The sequence below is a fragment of the Fusarium graminearum genome, chromosome 4 (genome assembly GCF_000240135.3).
Source record: "Fusarium graminearum PH-1 chromosome 4, whole genome shotgun sequence".
NCBI lineage: Eukaryota > Fungi > Ascomycota > Sordariomycetes > Hypocreales > Nectriaceae > Fusarium > Fusarium graminearum.
In genome coordinates this window covers 790,622-810,618 of record NC_026477.1, presented here as the reverse complement: position 1 = coordinate 810,618, position 19,997 = coordinate 790,622, and the positions used below count along the sequence as shown (strand labels likewise).

Here is a 19,997-nt window from a genome sequence, read left to right as displayed (position 1 = left end):
AGGCGGTTATGAAGATCGTGATCTTGCTCATGGTCACCATGGTGGTCGATGTTCTGCAGCCTGCGGCCGTGAAGCCCATCACGGCTAGAGTCAAGCTCGCACATTTCTACTTTGAGACACTCAGATAGCAAAGTAGGCATGTGAGAATAACTTAGACTGTTTCTGTTCACACTTCCGTTGTATTCGAAACTTGGCAGGAAGTTGCAGGGTAATTAGCCGTGGGCACTCTTTTTTCGTTCTCCCATCCCTTCTACGTGCGTTCTATTAATCCTTCTATGACCCCGCCGGCGCCCGGTAAGGCCGTATGGCGGCCAAGCTACCAGGGTCTTGGGCTCTTAGCACGTCCGTTCCTGAAAGCACTGCTCAAATGGGAAATTAAACCACCACCTTTTGGGTGAGGGCATGAATCAGGCCTTGTTGTCTTTACTCAAAATGAACATCACAAACCAATTACGTCTACATGTTTCCCCCGCAATGAACTCTCTTTTGATTTCTCTGCTACGTTACTCTTATCTCCCTGCACTTGTCTGTCGATATCCTTGACGCCTTGTCCAAATTGTTTTGACTTCTCATCGGCCACATCTATTTCCGTTCTCTCTCCGCGCTTCTGGAAATAGAACAGCAGAAACGTCGCTGAAGATGGGTCTGATCCCCTTAAAACATTAACGTATTAAACGTGACTCTCAAAGAAACGACAACATATGATCGTATCCCAGTCGTAGCCTTATCATGCCGAGCCATTTTCCAGTCCCCTGTCCTAGGCATGCTCTTTAACTTTTTTCATTCTTTGTGCGTTGCAAAGTCACTAGTCCTTGTTGATTCGCTTCCACACTTCATTCTCCGCTGCAGCAAGACTCTCGCCGGCAGCCGAAGCCCACTTCTTGGCGGCCGACCAGACTCCCTCGCCCTCGTCGTCCCCTATCAATGACGGTCTGCGTTCCTGAGATACCGAAGCTTCATGTGCAGCGCGCTGCGAACTAGTGAATTCGGATGCGTGCACGTTCTGGTGGTAGCCAGGTGGGTGAGAAAGGTCGCTGCCGCCGGTTCCGCCCAGCACGGCCGTTGGGCCCAAGCCAGCCATCGGTGACGGGCCAGCCGCCGTTACCGTCGATGAACGAGGTACGGTGAACTCCGATCCATTGGATATGGGAGCATAGGACATCTGAGGAGGCATTTGCGTAGGCTGCGTCTGAGTATCACGTAGCGTCTCTCCAGTCTTGGGAGGCGGTGGGAGTTGATATCCATTTGGCGGCACCGGGACTGCGCCGGGTTGCGGAGCTGGGGGGCTATAGTTCATAGTGGTCCGAGTCGGCGTCGGCTGGACGGGTGCGAAAGCCTGGGGCGCTCCGGTTGGAGCTGGCATTGACGGGCGCACTCCTGGTTGAGCTGCCGGGTAGGTAGAAGTAGGTACTTCGTTGCTTGCTGGTACATTAGATGAGGCTCCAGGATCGCCTGATTCAGCTGTCTTGGGGGTGACACCATCGGGCTTTGCTGCCACGATGGGGCTTGAGGTATGAATGGGAATGGGAGGCATATCAGCGGTATTTGGAGTTGGTCGTACACAAGGTGTGTGGTGAGTAGAAAATCCCGTATGTTTTGAGATTTTATATTGTTTTGTTTTGTTTTGCTTTGTTTTGTTTAAGGTTAAAGTTGACTCAGCTATTGAGAACTGACTTTCAATGAATGAATGAGATGTTGTCTGAATAAGAAGCGTGGCGATGGCTGCCAACTACGTCATGTGATCTTGCTGGCTGCCTGTTATACATTAGCACTCGGTTACCTGCAGTCGGCGGGGAACTGTCTGTCGATCAGATTCCGTCAATAGCTCCATCTCGTTCAACTTAGTATTTCCCAATGCGGAATACGAGAATTAATTCTTGATCAAGCGGTAAGCTCTTGATTCAGGTGCACCGCAAGTCAGTGACGTAAGGAGTTACCGGGTATGACAGGTACCCTGAAGCTCTACGTTACGGGGTTTACAGCATACCTACATGTAACACTTTTGAGTTTTGGACAGTTGATACATTCAATGTAGTATCTCGCTAGCAGTGATTGGATGCTTATGTTTAAAGGTTGAGCGGATGATTGATCTGTGAAACTCCAAGGCAGCGCCAAAGAGGCTTGTCATTGAATGGCGTCGAACCCTGAAAGTTTATATTACCATATTTCCGGTTGGGTACTTCGTAAACTGAGATTACTCAGTATTAGGCTTTAAAATTGTGTAAAACCATCAAGTAGACTGAGACTACATATCCGCATCAATATCAACTGTAATTACCTAATGCACAACATTGTTTGAATGTATTGAGTACATGGCAGAGTTTCAAGGTACGAGCGGTACAACCCAAGCCACAATTATTTACATTAGTTATACTCCAATAAGATTGTTTAGTATTACTGCATAGCATGTTAAAGTGCAATCATATCGCTAGAAGTATATCTTAATCATGCAATATGTCTCGTGGTTCAGTCGTCAGTCTCTTCCTTCAAACTCTACTCTCGAACCACGTGTTCAACCTTTCTAAGCTCGTGCGGGCTTGTATGGACAGCCCGCAAACGCCTTTTGTTTTGCCTTCTCTTCGAAAGCATTGGTCTCCTCAATACCCTTACCGACAACCTTGTCAGGGCCGATATCCTCAAAGAGAAAACCCTCAGGCTTCATCTTTGCGCCGCCATCACCAGGGATCAGTCCACCAGAAAGCCAAGTGATGCATGCCTCAAAGTTCCAGCGCTGCCAGAAGGTAGCGGGCACGTAATAAGGTTCCTTCATATAATGGCGAGTAGTGATGCGGCCTGTCTGTTCATCCGGCTGAGAAAGGAACTCTACACCAGAAGTACGAGGAAGACAGAGGAATCGCACAGCAAGTTTTCGGACAAGCAAAAGACTGTAAGTCAGGACAGTGATACCCAGACTGGGTTCCGGGAAACTTTTCACATGTTAGTATGTTGATCATAAAGGTGAAAATGGACTAGACATACCCAAATGCTCGTCTCAACCTGGGTCCCATAAGGACACAAGCTGCTGAGTATCCAATCGGGGCAGCAAACTTGGGATAAGAGTCCAACAGCATCTCCATCAGGACGTCACCAAGCTTCTGAATCTCCTTCGTAGGGCGCAGGTATTTATCCTCATAGTCTGATCCGAAGCGAGTCATATCCTCAAGGAATTCAAGGCCATCAGTCCACTCAGTCTTTTGGAGGATAGTCTTGTAGTCGATCTCCATCATATCAGCGACGTACTTCCACAAAGTTGAAATAGCAGCAGTCTCCATGTCAGTAAGAGCTCGCCACTCATACTGGTTGAGGAATCTAACGGGCTCGGCGAAGGAGGCGTAAAGCACGTAGAGGAGATCCTCTTGCTTAATCTTGCCAGCCTTGATATATGGTGCGTGAAGGAAGTTTGTACGCGCAATCGCCTTACTAAGAGTTGGTGATTCAGGCGCAAAATTTGCAAAGCTGAGAGTGTTAGTGAGTCTCAGTGATGAGTAGTACTAGAGAAGCTTACCAGAGATAGACGACTTCAGTGTCTGCATATCTGTAAAGTATATAAATATGCGATTGCATGAGACAGAATGAAAACTGTACCTCTTGGGGGCTTTCGCAGTGATGGCTAGATCGCTGCCACCATAGAGAACATGGCCAACGTTTTGCACAGCATATGTCTATTCCACTAGTTAGCATAGAGCATAGCTTTGGTGTTAGTCGATTGGACATACCTCAAACAATGCCAACCGAGTGGCAAGGTCATACATAAGCGGAAATTCGAGATTTGCCATAGTCTTGACAATTTCAAAGGCATTCTGGTTTGTCATTCGACCCAAGGAAGCACGATCGTGGAACCCAAGCTTGGAAACAAGAGAGTTGATGCGGGAGAACCGCAAAAGAGAGCAAAGAGAAACATAACCAAGGAAGAGGCCCAAGAGGACCGGACCCGAGATCGAAGTTGGCGAAAAGCTGGTGATCCAGTCTGACTGGAAACCTGCCGACGACGAGGTACTCATGCTAGCAACAGACATATGGGCGTCCATAGTGGCATCGATAGTTCTATCAACGGTCTTTTGAATGAGGGGAAAACCACAAACATGAAAGCAGAAATGTCTACAGCAACCGAGTGGAATGTTGCCGTAGGTATTTATGGAACACCCTTGCAAAGATACACGGCGTTCAACCCAAGTTGGGTATGTTTTAGACGTGACGCTAATACTACGACTAGGATGATGACAGACTCCACAAACCCTATCAAACGAAAGGTGTTGGTAGCCGTTGTCGTACAAGAAATACGGATGCATCATGCTGTATTACGAGTGTTATACGATGTAAGAGTTTGATAGCTTCTAACTAATAGCTGGTGTAAGCGGCCTCTTTTGACACTTGGATCCTATCCCGACCTAGTACACATACGTACGTTTCGATTAATTCCAAAGAAACTAATCAGGCAGTCAGCATAATTGCCGTTCTTACCTACAGGTGCGACGAAGGAGGGTGTCGTTACACTTTGCCCATCCAATGGTGATGAACCAAAACGACGGGGATAAGCATCCTCCCTCGGTAGGTAAGTCAAATAGACATCAAGTGATAAGTGTCCAAATTGTAATAACCTCCGCCTCTTGAAGGGTTTGAGGTCTTGCTTTTGTTAATAAACTAGCGGAAAGTCATGTCTGACCTCCATGAGAATATCTACTTGACAAATTATGATTTGAAGTTGAGCAGCTTATTTAAAAACATCTTGAAAAATGCATTATCAACACATGCATATGTTGCATCGTATCCGCGGTGGGATGTCCCAGAGTGGAAGTTGTGTGGGTTTGCATCGGGTTATCAAAAATCCGAATCTGTCACGCTAGGCCTAATTGACTGCCGCGATCAAGACAGTCTGAATAGATCGGATGCGCTCCTGGTGTTTTTGAGGTTGAGTTTGAGCGCGCAGCAGCAAGCTTCTTTACTTTCTCATCATCGATGTGAGCTTGCTCAGCCGCCTTAACTCCGAATCATCAAAAAACACAAGATCAAGCCATCAATATGGTCGGAAAAGTCAGCGAAAGGGTCCTCCTGCGGGAAGGTATGGTTCATCATTACTTGTTTCTGAAGCAACTGGGCTGTCGCTCATGACAGATTGCTAACAAGTTTATTCTAGGTCTTGAGAGGACCGATAATGGCATGAAGCTGACCACATGGCCCGACGTGACGCCAATTAACCAGAAAAACTATTATACGTACGGCCATCCCTTTTGACGCGCAAACAACCCCTACTGATGCTACGGCAGTGATTACATGAAGCGCGATGACCAGGTTCTCGCCCTCCGTCTTCAGAGTGATGCGACACGCGACCGACTAGTACAGAACGCCCGCGATAGAGACCGTGTTTTATCCAAGAGCGCCAATGGCGAACTACCGCTTCCCGTCGCAGATCTACCCGACGAAGATGGCGCCGCAACACCATCCGCTGGCATAGACCCCTCCAAGATCATTGTGATCCACCCTGGCAGTCAGAACCTTCGTATAGGCTTTGCGAGTGATGCGCTTCCCAAGACGATCCCCATGACCCTTGCGACCAAGTTTCCCCAGACCGAATCCGAGATGTACGAGGCCCTACCACGACGACAGTTCGAGGCCAAGACCGCAGATCAACAATATGGAGAAGAGTGGTCAAAGAAGTACAACAAGATGTGCAATGACCTCAAGGTCGAGATGCGGGCCAACAAGCGCAAGGTCCTGCCTAATTCGAAGGAGCTGGTCCAGACCTTCAACCGTCGTACAGAACCCGAGGTTATCCAAAAGCACAACGACCCGCTCGAGATTGAATGGACCGACATCGAATCACTCGACGACCCCAACTCTTTGGCTTCATGCTTTATTGGCCACCAGGCTGAGCGTGTCCCCGACGATTCCAACCCCAAGTTCAAACTCTGGTGGCCAATTCAGCATGGCCAGTGGAACGAGGACGGATACACAAGCCAGGAGCATATGTTTGACGACCTCGAAACCCTTCTCGACAAGGCATTGAGACACGATCTTGGGTTGAAGAAGAGTAGCGAGTGGCAACAGTACAGCTGCGTTTTCGTCATTCCCGATCTATACGACAAGAAATACGTCGAGCAAATCCTACGGTCTTGCATGACATGGTTCGAATTTTCTCGGGTCTGTTTCATCCAGGAAGGAATGGCCGCGACCTTTGGTGCTGGATACACGCAAGCCTGCGTTGTCGATGTTGGAGCTCAAAAGACATCCGTCACCTGTGTAGAGGATGGTCTTGTCATGGAGGATTCAAGGATCAACCTCAAATATGGAGGTTACGATATCACTGATACCTTCCTCAAGATGATGCTTTACGACAACTTCCCCTACCAGGATATGAACTTGCGACGACGATATGACTTTCTTCTCGCTGAAGAGCTCAAGATTAAGCACTGCACCATGTCACAAGCGGACATTTCGGTGCAACTCTACCAGTTCCACGTTCGCGCACCCAACGAGCCAACACGAAAATACCAGTTCAAGACATACGACGAGGTTATTCTGGCACCCATGGGAGTGTACGATCCCGCCATCTTCGATAATAGCGCCAAGTTGAAGGGACGACGTAAGCTGGTTGACCGATCTTACAACGCATACGACGTCGATATTCCTGACGATCCTACCTCTGCGGCTCAGCTGGCTATTCTCGCACTCGTCCAACCATCGATAACATCCAACGTCAACGGATTCGCACAGTCACAGCCCGATGTTTCAACGCCTATGAAGGAGAAGGGTCCTTTCTTATTCGGAAAGGAGGGCACTGCTAACGGAACTCCTATGGGTTCTCATGCCGGATCTCCTGCACCAGAAAGGGCCACCACACCAGTTCCTCCATTCGTCTTTGGCGCAAAGGACAAAGACGGTGTCAATGGAGGCAGCCCAGCGCCCAATGGAGGAACCCCTGCCCCTGGAACAACACAGCCACCTGCAGGCATGTTTGTCGATGCCGCTGCCCGCACCGCCAAATCGGTTGCTATTGAGCAGGATGCTGTCCTGCCGGTTGCCCCTCTCGACATTGCTATTCTCACAAGTATTCAGAACGCCGCTAAGAACGATGAGAAGAAGTTGAAGGATCTGCTAGGAAGTATCATGGTTATCGGTGGCGGTGCCAAGGTTCCTCACTTCACAGTCGTGCTAGAGGAGAAGATCAAGGCCCGACGACCCGACCTCAACGACAGAATCCTTGTCAGTCGAAGTGCAAGAGACATGGACGAACAGGTAGTCACTTGGAAGGGTGCCAGTGTCTTTGCCAAGCTTTCTACCAACGACTCATGGATCAGTCCCTTTGAGTTTGAGAAGTTGGGCGCCAGGACTCTTCACCACAAGGTGCTTTGGGCATGGTAAATTCACTTCAAGCGGACTGTTCAATACTGGACAGGTTATAGGTTAATGGAGTTTTGGCAAGGGATTGGAGTCTGGGTTTCACTTGTGTTCAATTGATTAATAGAGCATGCAGCACGTTTTGAAGGCAGCCGTAGATATGAATGCTTGCTTTACTGGGCTAGGACAAAAAGTCGATAGAAATATTTGTTGACTGCTGTGAATTAAGGTTGATACTGTAAAGAATAGTGGATGACGGTGTAACCAACTCCAACGCTGTTTGGTGATAATCTGATAACTCAGATGGATCAGCACATTTTGATCAGCTACAAACTTCAATATGTCCAAGACATGTCTTGATCAACATCATACGATTGCTTCTCGCTTCAAGGGCGATATCGGGTGCAGACATGATGCATCCAGCTTATGTAATGGCCCCGTCATTTCTCAAAATGTCAGGCCCGACATCCGAGCTTCCTTCAAGCTGGAGCTTGACATTAGTTCAACTTCCCCGGTTATTAGTGCTATTATTGTTTGGCATCCCATCATCGCGCTTATTAGCACCACTACGTCAACATTCGACTCTCTCTAGCAATGTGATGCACTCTTCTCTCGTCTGAACCATCTTTTTATCTTATTGCATTGCTTCACTATCGAATCGAATCGAACCGAGATAATATAAACAAGAACCATCCCCACCATGCTGTTACGATATCTTCCCTTTGCGCCGTCGACGACGCCTCTCCAGGCACTTACGTACCTCCTCGGCATATCGCTCTTCTCCATTTCGTTCCTTGTCTTTCTGAATAGCTCCGTTTCATTTGTTATTACCGACTTGATTGGGCAGAAGGAAGGCGTTGGCGATGTTGTAGGAACGCTCGGCTTCGCGGATGAGCTTGTTGCACTTGTTGCTTGTCCTGGATGGGGTCTTGTGTCGGATCGTCTGGGTGTACGATGGGTTGCAGTGATCGGATACGCTATAATTGGTCTTTCGCTGGCTTTGTTTGTCCAGGCGACGAACGTGTATCCCCAGTTGTTGCTGGCTCGTGTGCTGTTTGCCGTCGGCGCATCTGCAGCGTAAGTGACTGATGCAACCAAAAACGGACGGACAGTGCTAACTCCGTGATAGAGCCACAATGGTAACCGCGATCCTACCATCTTTGACCGACGACAGCAACAGTGAAGAGGATGAGGCGCTAGCTAGAATCAAGGCGCTTCAGAATGCGACTGCCCGAAGCAGCATCGCCTTTTCTGTCGAGTCGGAGGCGACTATCACCCAAGAGCGATACACGCAGTCGGTTTCTGACAGGAGTATGTCGGACTCAGCAGACTCTGCGGCTGGACGACCATCGAAACTGGCAGGCTTCGTCGGATTATTCACTGGATGCGGTGCTCTTGTCGCTTTGACTCTTTTTCTCCCACTCCCTGCCAAATTCAGCGAGGATAAGGATACGACACCCGCTGAAGCCGTGTCTTATAGTTTTTATGTAGTTGCTGTTGTCGCAATGGCTGTGTCGTTGTTTGTTGCGATCGGTCTACGAAATATCAAGGGTGAGGAAGGCAAGGGCTTCAGGGTTCTCTTTGGACTTAAAGATGAGAACGAATCGAGATCAGATGGAAACGGTCACCAACGGGTAAGTCGAGCACACTTGAACGCTGTACGCTGTTACTAACGTGGTACAGAAACTGGCACCTTATCTACATCTTATGAAGGACTCCGTCTTCCTTGGCTTTGTCGACTCACGAATCGGTCTCGGATACGTCGGCGGCTTTGTCGCTCGGGCTTCCAGTGTTGCAATCTCACTTTTCATCCCTCTCTATGTCAACACATATTATATTAGCAACGGTTTCTGCAAGGGCTCACCTCACGACTCATCACCTGAGCTCAAGGAAGAATGTAGAGCCGCTTACGTCCTCTCTTCCATCCTGACTGGTGTTGCGCAGTTCATGGGTCTCATCTGCGCGCCCGTCTTCGGATATCTCGCCAGCCGAACTGGCCGTATCAACTATCCCGTCGTCGTCTCAACTGTATTTGGTATCGTAGGCTATACCATCCTGCCACAACTCGCCAGTCCTGAGATCAAGGACGTGGAAGGACGGGGTGGCAGCCCCATAATCTTCTTGGTCGTCTCGCTCCTCGGTATCAGTCAGATTGGCGCCATTGTCTGCAGTCTTGGATCTCTTGGTCGCGGCGTTCTTGCAGTTGAGCTACCTCGCACAACGCGCCCTGAAAGCCTCCTGCAGCCCGAGGACTACGAATCTGCCAACGACGAGAGCCGGCCTCTTATCAGTATCACAACAGATCAAGAATCAGTTTCGCGTATTCGTCTCAAGGGCTCCATCGCTGGTGTTTATTCGCTATACGGTGGCTTTGCTATCTTGCTGCTCACGAAGCTGGGAGGATATCTGTTCGATTCGCTGTCCAACGGTGCACCTTTCTACATGATGGCCATTTTCAATGCCGTATTGCTTGCCTTTTCTCTTGGTATGGATGCCTCGCGCACGTTTTCGCACCAGACGTAAGATTTTTTTTTTAGTTAGCTATGTACTATTGAGGCTGTATGAAGTAATAAAAAGCGATTTCGTTCTTTGTCTAGTATTTCAGGGGCGTTATGCACAGTCGACTATGCCCATTATTATATCATGTATCGTAGATTGCACTGGGTCGAATGAGTGGTGTTTTCAGTTGCAGCGTTAATTTTTGTAGAATGTGTGTCTTTTGGAAGTGGTTATCGTGAACCATCGGTCTTTGATATCATGAACTTCTCCCCCCTCCCCGGTCTACTGTTATAGTATTGACTTTTACTGTTAAGCTCGTATCTCTGAAAAGCTCGAATGAGTATAACATTCATAAACTTTTCACACGACTTTCTAGTCAGTACAGTTACTTCACTCACCGTGCAGAGGAGAAATAATATTGAGGTGTTCAACGTTTTCATTAGCTTTCTAAACCGTATAGGCTACGATACTCAGTTTAGCAGAATTGTCCAAACACTTACTCACCTCAAGGGATACTCATCTCACGGACCCAACAACTCTTGGAGTCATCATGGCAGTCCGTGTTTAGTCTGTGTTGCTCACAAACTCTTTGATCCCCTTCTCCTTCTTTTCTGCCTCCTCCTTCTTCTTCCAAGGAAGGAGATTCACGAGATCATTGATGGTGTCCTTTGCCTTCTGGCCCATGTCCTTGAGACAGTTGTCCAGGTGGTACTTCACGTTCTTTCCGACGACCTTTTTGAAATCTTCAGTGCCATCGAAATGGTAGACTGGCTGATTTCGGTGATTTTGGGAACGTTGGGTAGACATTGTGGTTGAGTCTGGTGAGCAGAAGGTTTCAAGTTGGGTAGTGTCAATGGCAGCAAAGTTCTTAGACAGTTGGTTTCAGTTGTTAGTTGAGCTTGCTAGGTTTTTTTTTGAATTTGTTTCTTTACTGAGAGCTAATTGATGTTGATGAAGAAGGGAAAAGGGAAAAGGGAAAAGGGGTTTCTCAGGTGGGAGACGGAAGGCTATATATACCCAAAGTTAGAATTCATGTTCATGAGGGTTGTTCAGATGTTAACTCGCTTGTTCAAAATTCACCCTTTGGTACCGTCCTGGCAGGAATAAGCTGTGGGAAACATATGGTTGGGAAAAGGGGTTACTGAGCCGGAGGTGTCATCCAGCAGTCCTGAGCATCAGATGGCCAAAATAGCTCCATTTTGATCTTATTTACATGATGAGAAGCGTTAATCAGATGCCTTGAAGCTATATTGAAGCGTATGTGACCTCGGACGAGCGTATAACGTGGCCAAGTCAACTTGATAGTACTTGTTGCAAGGTACCGTCCTCTAATCCGCAGCCACGAACGCCATGCACGAATCCAGAACAACATAAACTGTTCGCATTGTCTTCTGAGAGCATTCCGAGGCTGTTATGGTCATGTCAAAGCCATGTCTTGTTGTGGTTCTTTGAAGGAGTGTTTTCATTGACAGGGCGCGAGTTCAGGGGTTTCCCTTCAACCACATCTGCACACACAACAAAGAGTATTTTTGAGCTCATGGAAGCTACGAGCATGCTCTCTTATAATCCAGAACGTTCTCGCTGTTCAAAATGTTCAAGTGACGGAATTCAAGGAGGCTGGCTGGGCATGTCACATATCACATTCACTAGGCGCTTTCTGGCGTAATAGATTCAAGCAACAGCAGATCAGTAACTAAAACAGAGAATGGTATATATAATTTAATGGGGAGTTCTTATATCCATTAGCATTAAACGGGTGAGTGACATTTCCAAGGGGTCGACGAGCAAGATGGGATATTAATACTAACACATCTCCTTTCAGATTGACGATAAGTCTCCTATAATTAACACTAATACATTGACAGCAGCAGGAACAAATGTTTACACATCTACCAGCGGCAGTGACAGATCGTAGACTAGTTAATACTGTATTGAAGAGATTAGATGAGGTCCGGAGGAAGGCCAGTCCCTACCATCAATGTTCATCTTCACTCATCACACCTCACCACAGAACAGATTTAAAAGAGCATTTCAATTGAATTTTGTACGGAAACCTTTGAGAAGACCTAGAGGACAGAAATACTTCTGAGTGCAGCCGAGCTAGTGAGAACAGAGCTCAAATCCTCCCTATATCACGAAGCACTTCCCTGAGAGGGACATGATTGATATCCGACACAGGGCAAAAACCAATGGTCAACTAATTTTTTTTCATTTCAACCTGTCGAAAACAACGAATATGGCATCTTCCCCCCTTCTTATATCGTGACGAGAAAAAAGGAAAAAGGGAGGCTGTGGGCATGACGTTGACCCGCGAATTGCGTGCTATGATGAGACGTTGCAGGCAAGGGGATTTATGGGCGCGCTCTGGTGAGAGACGGGCAGGCGTTGGGCAATCTAGTTGCCGCCGAGGCTGGGGAAAGCAGACTGGTCGTTGGTGTTGATAGCAGCATTGCCCTTAGCAGCTCCCTGAGGAGCGCCGCCGCGACCGCCGCGGTTACCTCCACGGCCACGGTCACCACCACGCTCTCCGCCTCGGCCACCACGGCCGCCACGGCCTCCGCGGGCACCACCTCGGGTGCGCTCGGGCTCGACGAAACGGGGGTCGAAGTCAACGGTCTGCTTGACCTTGCGCTCTCGCTGGCGCTGGGCCTTGCCTCCGGAGGCAGCGAAGTACTCCTCCTCCTCGTTCTCGAGGGGCTTGGCGTTGGCCCACTTCTTGTCGAGCTTGCTGCCCTCGTTGGCCTCACGGACCTTGAGGCCAGACTCAAGAGCGGCCTTCTTCTCAGCCTGCTGGGTGAGGTATTCTTCGTAGGAGACTTGCTTCTCGGCCTCCTCCTCGGCGGCAGCCTCAGCGGCAGCGGCTTCTTCAGCAGCGGCGTCCTTCTGCTCGTCCTTAGCGATAGCCTCGCCGGCCTGCTCGTCCTTAAGCTCAGCCTGGCCTTCGTTAGCACCCCAGGACTGGGCAGCCTGCTTGTCGGAGCCACTAGATTTCGGTCAGCACATGGAAACACATGACAAGGTTGGTGGTGAAGCATACCCGTGGCCACCGAACTTGGAGGTGTGTCGGTCATCGCGCTCGTGGGCGCGTCTGGCGCCACGTCCACCACGGACACGGGCACCAGCACCGCCTCGGGGACCATCACGGGGAGTCTCCTCAGTGGATCGGCCCTGGTTGCGTCGGCTACCAGTAGCACGGTCCTGGAAAGCTACCCAGAGTTAGCATTTGGAAGTTGGAACTGGGGGTCTAGAACCCAAAACTCACCACCCTCGTTACCACCGGGGCCACGGCGGTTTCCTCCAGCACCAGCGGCCTTTACGGGAGCTTGGGGCTCGACATTGCGCTTAGTAGTGCGAGCAGTGTTCTTGTCAACGGTCTTGACAGGAACGACGGGCTTCTCCTCGCCGTCACTGTCGTTGCCTGTGCGGTAGTCGCTATGTCAGCACGAGTAATCGTAGATTGAGTTTTGAGTTGGGCAGCATTCGGAAAGTCGATCAAGCTAGGTTGATTTTTTTCTCTGCCTTTTCTCGTGGGGAAAGCGGGGATGTGAGGAATCGTACCGAGGTAGGCAAAAGGGTTCTGGCGAGAATGTTAGCATTTCTGTATACGCAGCTGGCGGTTGCAGCGTTATGTTTGCTGGTTTGTCGTCAAGAACATGTTGTCGTGGTAGGTTAGGGCAAACAACCTGATGTATGATGACGAGTGACAGGAATGAGTGAGGGGCTGGGCTTGGGCTTGTGATCGCGGACGAGAGGGAAGAGGCCGAGCAGAGAGAAGCGACGGCAGAGAACAGAAGCGTATAGAGGTTGGAAAGAGAATGCGATTGCTGAAGCCGTCAAGAGCGAGTGTTTCGATACAGTCGGCTCTGATTAATGGCGTTGTGATGCAAAATCCCCATTTCCCAACTCTGCGCAGGCAGCTCACAGGGGACTCGAGTTTGCTCCAGCGCAGAAGCAAAGAGACAATGGATTCGGTACCAGGGAAACAAGCAAAGCCGGGATCAAGACAAGACAGTTGATAGAAATGGTGTTTTCGTACCTTTGTTACAACCGACATCTTTAGTCGTCGCCTTGGGCTAATCGCCTTCCGTCCGGGGCGTTAATATAAATTGAGGGCGACGAAGAGTGGTCTACGGTCGCATGACCTTGTAAGAGGGAGAGCTTTGGGTGGTTTTTCTAAACTGGCCTGGTAGGAGGGGGGAGAGGGAGGGCAGAGCAGATTGGAAAGGTAAATTGTTACGTTAGGTTAGGTCCCGAGTGGAGGAGGTACAGGCACAGAGGCACGGGCACGGATGGAGTTTTTTTGGTTTTTGGTGTGACTTGAGAGTTGAGACCTAACTTTTGCCCACGTCCACTCATTAATATGTAATCAGAAGCTGCCAACTAATTGGATCAAACAGAGGTGCAGTGCATGTAAACATACATGGTGCAGATAACCTGTTTACTGTTTATTCTCTGCTACTCTACACTCTTGATCCGTTTGATTACTGTTGCAGTGCTTCTGCTCTCTATGTACTCTGTACCGCCCACCAACTGGTATTAGCTACTGCGTGTGGGAACATTCGACGAGACTCTGACGCAGCCAAACACTAGAATTGGATCCCTGCTCCTCGCTTAAGCCCATCTTGTTGCAGTACCACTCATATACATTTACATGAAAAATTGTTTTTTTGTGAGTGGGATTCGGTCCTAGTTAGGGCATGGAAATGAGGATCCCAGCCAAGCCAGAACAAAGAGGAGAGAGCATGGAGATGGGACTAGACCTAAACTAGTAGTTAGCACAGACTGACAATTAATGACCCCGCGGTTACGTCTTGAAAGAGCTCTGACGAAATCGTAGGGAATAGCTCAAGAGCTGCATCAGATGGTAATAGACGAGAGTTTCCAGCCATTGACCTTGCCCGTCAAGTATCGCTTCAAACTCAAAACCAGGATACGACAAACGTTCCTTTGTTTACCAGCCCGAATCCAATGCCTCACCGTACCACTCACCTGCCATCCATTTAATCCTACCCCGCCAGAGCTTAGCTAGGGCTCGTTTGGCTGGTGGAAATCTCCAATTGGCCTCTAACGTCACTACCTCCCTCCCCCGCTCGTTTGTACCATCATCATCACGGGTACTTAATCTGAATCAATATACTTTTGCCAGTTATTCAAACGTGTACTGTATATCCCTGTTCAAGACAACGTCTAAACCAAAGCTCAGTTGCGTTACAAACAAGCTCCAATGCTCAGTTCTCAGTGGAATGGTTAGACCCCGTGCCTCGGCCGTCCGCTTCCAGTACTGAATCACTACGTACCCCTCAGCTGTCCTGATGATCATGATGATAGTTTCGACCTTCTCATTGGCTTACCCAAGCTACCTTATTCGATCGATCGTGGGAAGCCCTTAAACGCAGTAAACCTAAAATTGAAGCCATCACAACAACGCCGGTTCTCCCGTCTAATAGACATAGGTAGCCGTAGCATTTGTGCATAGGAAAAAGTCCGAATCGTTGATGATAACTGTCATGTAACATCCATCTATCGTCCCGTAAAGAACCGTCTCAGCTCAGTCCCAACCGTGCCCCAGTCACTGTTACCTTCGGATTGTTCAGACCTTGTCCTTGCAAGACCTTCGTCGCTCAAACTCGCCGCTACCCTCCTCAATCTTCTTACTTCGGGATTCTGTGCTGGCCTTGCCATCATAGGCTGGTAACGATCTAGATACTCTGACGATTGTGGTGCAGTATTTGCAGTCCGTTGCGAGTGTGATGTGAGCTGCGAGGGCAAGGGTCTAGCCGTTCTGACAGTAGACAAAGGAAGTGGATAAGGCGCCCGCAATACCTGATCGGGGTACTCAGGGGGTGTTCGATATGTTGAAGTGTTGGCTTCCGAACGATTGATGTCTGAGTGACGGGAAGGAGCAAGCCGAGATGAAGGCCGTTTCAATGGTTCCTCTCTGACCCAACTAACAGCTTGTCTGTGCCGGACTTCGGAAAGCTCATCTTTCATGTAATTATTTAAAGGTTCAGGAGACGATCTGTCACGAGGTGGCATCGGGGATCGAGACGCGTCCAGTACAGATGGAGATCGTGAGCGCCAGCATATGTTTTGATGGTTAGATATTGTGCTTTCTTCACGGGATCTCGTCGGGTAGGCTGATCCAGGAGCCGAGCGAGGTTTTCTTAGGTGTGGAGGAGCTTGAAGATGTGTGTCGACAGTAGTTACTCTGCGATACGGTTCGCGGATGGGACTTGCGGATCGCTGCATGAATAAAGGCATCGGTTTCAAGGGGCTCGGTTTGAAGGAAGGTCCGTTGATAGGATCAAAGATGTCGACCCAAATGACCGACTTTGAAGTATCCCGGGAGTTGCTCAGGGGGTTGCTGGATGCGCCTTCATCTCCCATTACCCCGTCGCCGGTATGGTAAGTAGACGGTTGCCACACGGAAGCAGACTGAAAATGTCAGTTGTGCACTGAATTCAATGGCAATTCGTCCTTACCTTTGAGCTCGTCTCATTGTTGTTGGCCTCCCATCTCTTCCTCGTCAGTCCGCCATCCAGTTTCTCAACTCGCCTTAGGCCTCTCTTGATCACCGCGGTCTCCTCTTTCACCCCATCGAGTTCGAGTTCGACCACGTAAGCCGCGCAGAGCGGTACTTTGTCCACTTCTTTCCCTCCACATCCATCTTTTTCGCTGTCTTCCTCGTCCCGGAAGAGTTCTTGTACACTGACACCCTGGTAGATAGCTCTGCTTCCATATAGCAAGCATCCGTAGCACGCCCGATGCCAGAAACACCAACCAAAGCTGACGCATTCGTCGCCTCGAAAGACAAGTTCGCCGCAAACCCAGCAGATGGCGAGTTTGAGAAGCGCGGCGTGGCAGGCGGTGCAAGCGAGGCGTGCGGAGCGTCCGATGATCTGAGGAGGACCTTGGGAAACATGGAAGCAGAATGTGCATGTGAAAATGTTTGCATGGTTAGGGATTGACATATTTCAGACATAAAGAAAAGGGGTTTTGTTTGGATATCATGTTAAGGATGCAAAAGAGTATATAACAAGCAGTCTGGGCAGAACCAGATTCGGCGTTTGCTATTCTTGAAGCAGAATCGCAAAAGTTTGGGCATATTCCAGTTAAGGTAGGAGAGTGTACAATGGACAGGCGAGGGGGCATTCGTTGAAAAATTATGGCAAGTACGACTAATATCTGGGGAAGGAAAGTGCATTATTCGACCTAGGCATCACATACCTACCCCCTACGGTACTGAGGTTAATATGCACTCACGTTCATTAAACGAATGCAACAATTGTCTAGACATGAAAATGTGTCTATATTTATAAACCATACAAACAACTACAAATGCAAGATGAACTGTCCTCATCTGAATTTTGATTCTCATAACATAATGTGTTTTGCCTTGACGCCCCTTAACCCCCAACCGTGACTTGACCCAAATGCGTTGCCTTATATGACAACATGCCAGTAACTTTGCAAGCCTGTAAAAGATAAAAGCCAGGTAAAAAACAATCTCGAGACTCCACCTTAATCAAAGCGTATTTCGTCATTCGCTTCATGTGTCCAGTTCTAGAAACTTGCCAGCAGATTCAGGTGATCAATATGTCAATAGCCAGAACCATCAACACACTTGTCAAAACCTGTACAGACTCGTCTCCAGAATGTGCCGAACACGCAAAGGTCGTATTATGCATTCAATATGTAAAGAGAGCAGAACCGAGGGCATTAAAGCTCAAACTCTCATAGTACACCTTTCAATCATTTCGGGAATTTATGCCCGGTTCTTGGGTCGCGCAAGCATGTTGAGCCGGCTCATGCTGAGGACTGAACGCTTCTTGACAGGGCTCGCGGTAGCAGGGGTACGCGCGATTGCACCAGTCCTCGCCTTCTTTGCGCTGGGAGTACCACCAACAAGTCGGGGAGCAAGGAGGGCCTCGCCTTCAGGGACATGTTCAGCCTTGCGCCTCTTGTTAGAACGCTCGGCTTGCTTCTCCTCGGCTTCTTCCTCGTCCCAGCTGGTCCTGTGTCGCTTCTTGTTGGACATGCCGTGAGGTGCTCCAAAAATAACCTTTTCAGCATCGGGCAGCTTGTTCTCCTTGTTGGGACTGATAGGAGATGTAGGACCAGGGAAGCTACCGGGCATCTTTGTATCAGGCTTAATTGACTGTCGTACTTGGCGGATGCTGGACTGGCCGGGAGAACCTCCAAAACCCAGGACAGGAGCTTCTCCAAACTCAATGGTGTGGTCACTGCGGAACGTGAATTTGCCGGGAACGGAGGCCGGCGCCACAGGTAAAGCCTCCTTTTCCTTGACAGGGAGCTCGGGAAGAGGCCTGAAGCCGCTCAAATCAGGATACACGACGTCTCCCAAGTCCGCATTCGCAAGTGTTGCATCGATGCCTTGGAACTGTTCGTCTTCCAAATTGCGTGTTTTTTGAGCCTTGAGACAAGACTTCAAAGGAGAAGGTGAGTTCTGCTGGAAGGCGATACGAGTGGCCTCTGGAGTGAAAGCAACATGCTTTGTTACCCTTCGTCGAGGAGTAGTCAACGGAACAGGCGGCAAAGCTTTGTCTGTCTCAGCCCTGGATGGGCCGGGTGTTTGGGAAATCTTGGGCTGCGGGATAGCAGTTTGGGCATTACCGGAAGGTGTTCGGTGTCCTCGCAAGATTGACTTGACTTTATCAAGGCGTCCTGAGCTGAGAACTCGAGCTCTAGGTGTGGCTGCTTCGCTGGGAGCAAGCAGACCTGGAGTGCTGGTGGATTTCGGCAGGCCGCTCTTCAGGTCAACCTTGGAAGGGGATTTGATTAGAGAAATGGTTGGTTTCCCTGAGTGCGCAAGAGACGCCTTGGTGGGGCTCAAAAGTCGTGAGAAGTTGGGTTTCGAGGCAGGCAGCTTGGTTGAACCATTTCCGCTGGACTTTGGTCGAGGAATCGATGAGTCATCACGTGAGACAGGTCGGTTTGTTGACGCGTCGTCATCCTCTCGCTGCTTGATTCTCTTCGAAGTAACGCGTTCGCGCTCATGTGCGTTGGGGAGTAGCTGCAGCTTCTTGGTGGAGGGAGGGAGAGCCATTGGGATACCAGAAGGAGGCATAGTGGCCTTCTTTGGAGAAGGTGATTGCTGATACTCGTCGAGGTTGGCTCGAGAAGACTTGCGCTTGAGACTTTGTGTGACACGAGGCGTCGAGGGAGTAGGAACGTCCAGCTCAGCCTTTGAGGGCGAACGCTTCAGACCTGACTTGCTAGATGAAGTTGGTGTGGTTTCCAGGTTAGCCTTGGAGGGTGTTCGCTTAAGAGACTGAACAACAGGCTGGAATCGTCCGTTCTGAGCTCTCCAGGCAGAAGGATGGTTCTCAATAGAGTCCATCTTCTTGAACTCGGCCATGTGCGCCGCGCTGTAGCGACTTGTCTTGCCTGTAGGTTTGGCAATCTTGCGACCGTCCTCAGGGGCGTCTGCGTCGCGCTGAGCGATGAGATCTGCCTTGATTTTGGCAGCCTGCTGTCGAAGTTCCACCATCATTCGCTGCGCATCACCGCTAAGGCTAGTATCGGTGGTGTCGCGCGTGACTTGGAACGTGAAATCGGATGCAGGTACCCCTATCTTTGATGGCGTGTCTGGTTCCTTGTTGTCCTTGATATCTGTGAAGCCCAGTCGCATAGCAGAAGATGGCTCACCCATGGTCTGGTGGGCTTTGCTCGGGTGCATTTCGTCATGGGGAGGCTTCATCGCTGATGAAGCTGGTGTTGAAGGCGCAGGGGCCGGCGAAGATGGAATAGCATTGCTCTTGTTTTTGCTTCTGCTCTTCTTGGGCTTGGGTTCCGGGAGTCGTTGAGGTGATTCGGCATCTTCAGTGACGGCTTCCAAAGTAGGTGCTACTGGTCTAGTCTGCGCAACATGTCAGATGGTTTGTTTGCTGGATATGAAAAACGGGTGATGCCATCGCGAGGCTTACTTACCTTGGTAGAGGACGCCAGCCGGGCCGACCTACGGCGCGGGGGTGACATTGCGTTTAGTAATGGATGCGATCAAGACTTGACCAAGTTATGCAAGCTTTGAGCAATTAATTTCAACAATTAAGGGTTGCGATCCTCGTCGGTTGATGTCTCTGGTATGATGTCAAATCCTGCTGGCGCGTGAATCCCAACGTTGTTACTGGTGGGGCTGAACT

At 49.5% G+C, this 19,997-nt stretch overlaps 9 protein-coding genes across 9 annotated transcripts; 2 read left to right on the top strand and 7 right to left on the bottom strand.

Moving 5' to 3' along the window:
* Nucleotides 1-805: 805 nt before the first annotated feature.
* FGSG_06672 (uncharacterized protein) lies at nt 806-1,534 on the bottom strand (the record flags this gene model as incomplete). Its single annotated transcript, XM_011328002.1, has 1 exon — nt 806-1,534. One exon carries the CDS (start codon nt 1,532-1,534, stop codon nt 806-808), a length of 729 nt encoding a protein of 242 aa, XP_011326304.1.
* Nucleotides 1,535-2,521: 987 nt separating this feature from the next.
* On the bottom strand, nt 2,522-4,028 carry FGSG_06671 (uncharacterized protein; the record flags this gene model as incomplete). Its single annotated transcript, XM_011328001.1, has 5 exons — nt 2,522-2,927; nt 2,980-3,456; nt 3,506-3,535; nt 3,586-3,662; nt 3,717-4,028. 5 exons carry the CDS (start codon nt 4,026-4,028, stop codon nt 2,522-2,524), a joined length of 1,302 nt encoding a protein of 433 aa, XP_011326303.1.
* Nucleotides 4,029-5,019: 991 nt separating this feature from the next.
* Nucleotides 5,020-7,359, top strand: FGSG_06670 (uncharacterized protein; the record flags this gene model as incomplete). Its single annotated transcript, XM_011328000.1, has 3 exons — nt 5,020-5,059; nt 5,135-5,213; nt 5,265-7,359. The coding sequence occupies 3 exons, from the start codon at nt 5,020-5,022 to the stop codon at nt 7,357-7,359; spliced, it is 2,214 nt and encodes a 737-aa protein (XP_011326302.1).
* Nucleotides 7,360-8,035: 676 nt separating this feature from the next.
* Nucleotides 8,036-9,932, top strand: FGSG_06669 (uncharacterized protein; the record flags this gene model as incomplete). Its single annotated transcript, XM_011327999.1, has 3 exons — nt 8,036-8,412; nt 8,465-8,969; nt 9,019-9,932. 3 exons carry the CDS (start codon nt 8,036-8,038, stop codon nt 9,856-9,858), a joined length of 1,722 nt encoding a protein of 573 aa, XP_011326301.1. The 3' UTR covers nt 9,859-9,932.
* A 132-nt stretch (nt 9,933-10,064) lies between these two features.
* Nucleotides 10,065-10,641, bottom strand: FGSG_12963 (uncharacterized protein; the record flags this gene model as incomplete). The annotated part of the gene is made up of 3 exons (XM_011327998.1): nt 10,065-10,202; nt 10,233-10,295; nt 10,417-10,641. 3 exons carry the CDS (start codon nt 10,639-10,641, stop codon nt 10,065-10,067), a joined length of 426 nt encoding a protein of 141 aa, XP_011326300.1.
* Nucleotides 10,642-11,847: 1,206 nt separating this feature from the next.
* On the bottom strand, nt 11,848-13,960 carry FGSG_06668 (uncharacterized protein). Its single transcript, XM_011327997.1, has 5 exons — nt 13,871-13,960; nt 13,393-13,411; nt 13,097-13,252; nt 12,872-13,040; nt 11,848-12,817 (listed from the first exon to the last, which is right to left on the bottom strand). The coding sequence occupies exons 1-5, from the start codon at nt 13,886-13,888 to the stop codon at nt 12,229-12,231; spliced, it is 951 nt and encodes a 316-aa protein (XP_011326299.1). The 5' UTR covers nt 13,889-13,960; the 3' UTR covers nt 11,848-12,228.
* Nucleotides 13,961-15,354: 1,394 nt separating this feature from the next.
* On the bottom strand, nt 15,355-16,083 carry FGSG_12962 (uncharacterized protein; the record flags this gene model as incomplete). The annotated part of the gene is made up of 1 exon (XM_011327996.1): nt 15,355-16,083. One exon carries the CDS (start codon nt 16,081-16,083, stop codon nt 15,355-15,357), a length of 729 nt encoding a protein of 242 aa, XP_011326298.1.
* Nucleotides 16,084-16,295: 212 nt separating this feature from the next.
* On the bottom strand, nt 16,296-16,805 carry FGSG_12961 (uncharacterized protein; the record flags this gene model as incomplete). Its single annotated transcript, XM_011327995.1, has 1 exon — nt 16,296-16,805. One exon carries the CDS (start codon nt 16,803-16,805, stop codon nt 16,296-16,298), a length of 510 nt encoding a protein of 169 aa, XP_011326297.1.
* A 794-nt stretch (nt 16,806-17,599) lies between these two features.
* Nucleotides 17,600-19,833, bottom strand: FGSG_06666 (uncharacterized protein; the record flags this gene model as incomplete). Its single annotated transcript, XM_011327994.1, has 2 exons — nt 17,600-19,714; nt 19,786-19,833. The coding sequence occupies 2 exons, from the start codon at nt 19,831-19,833 to the stop codon at nt 17,600-17,602; spliced, it is 2,163 nt and encodes a 720-aa protein (XP_011326296.1).
* Between the last annotated feature and the right edge of the window lie 164 nt (nt 19,834-19,997).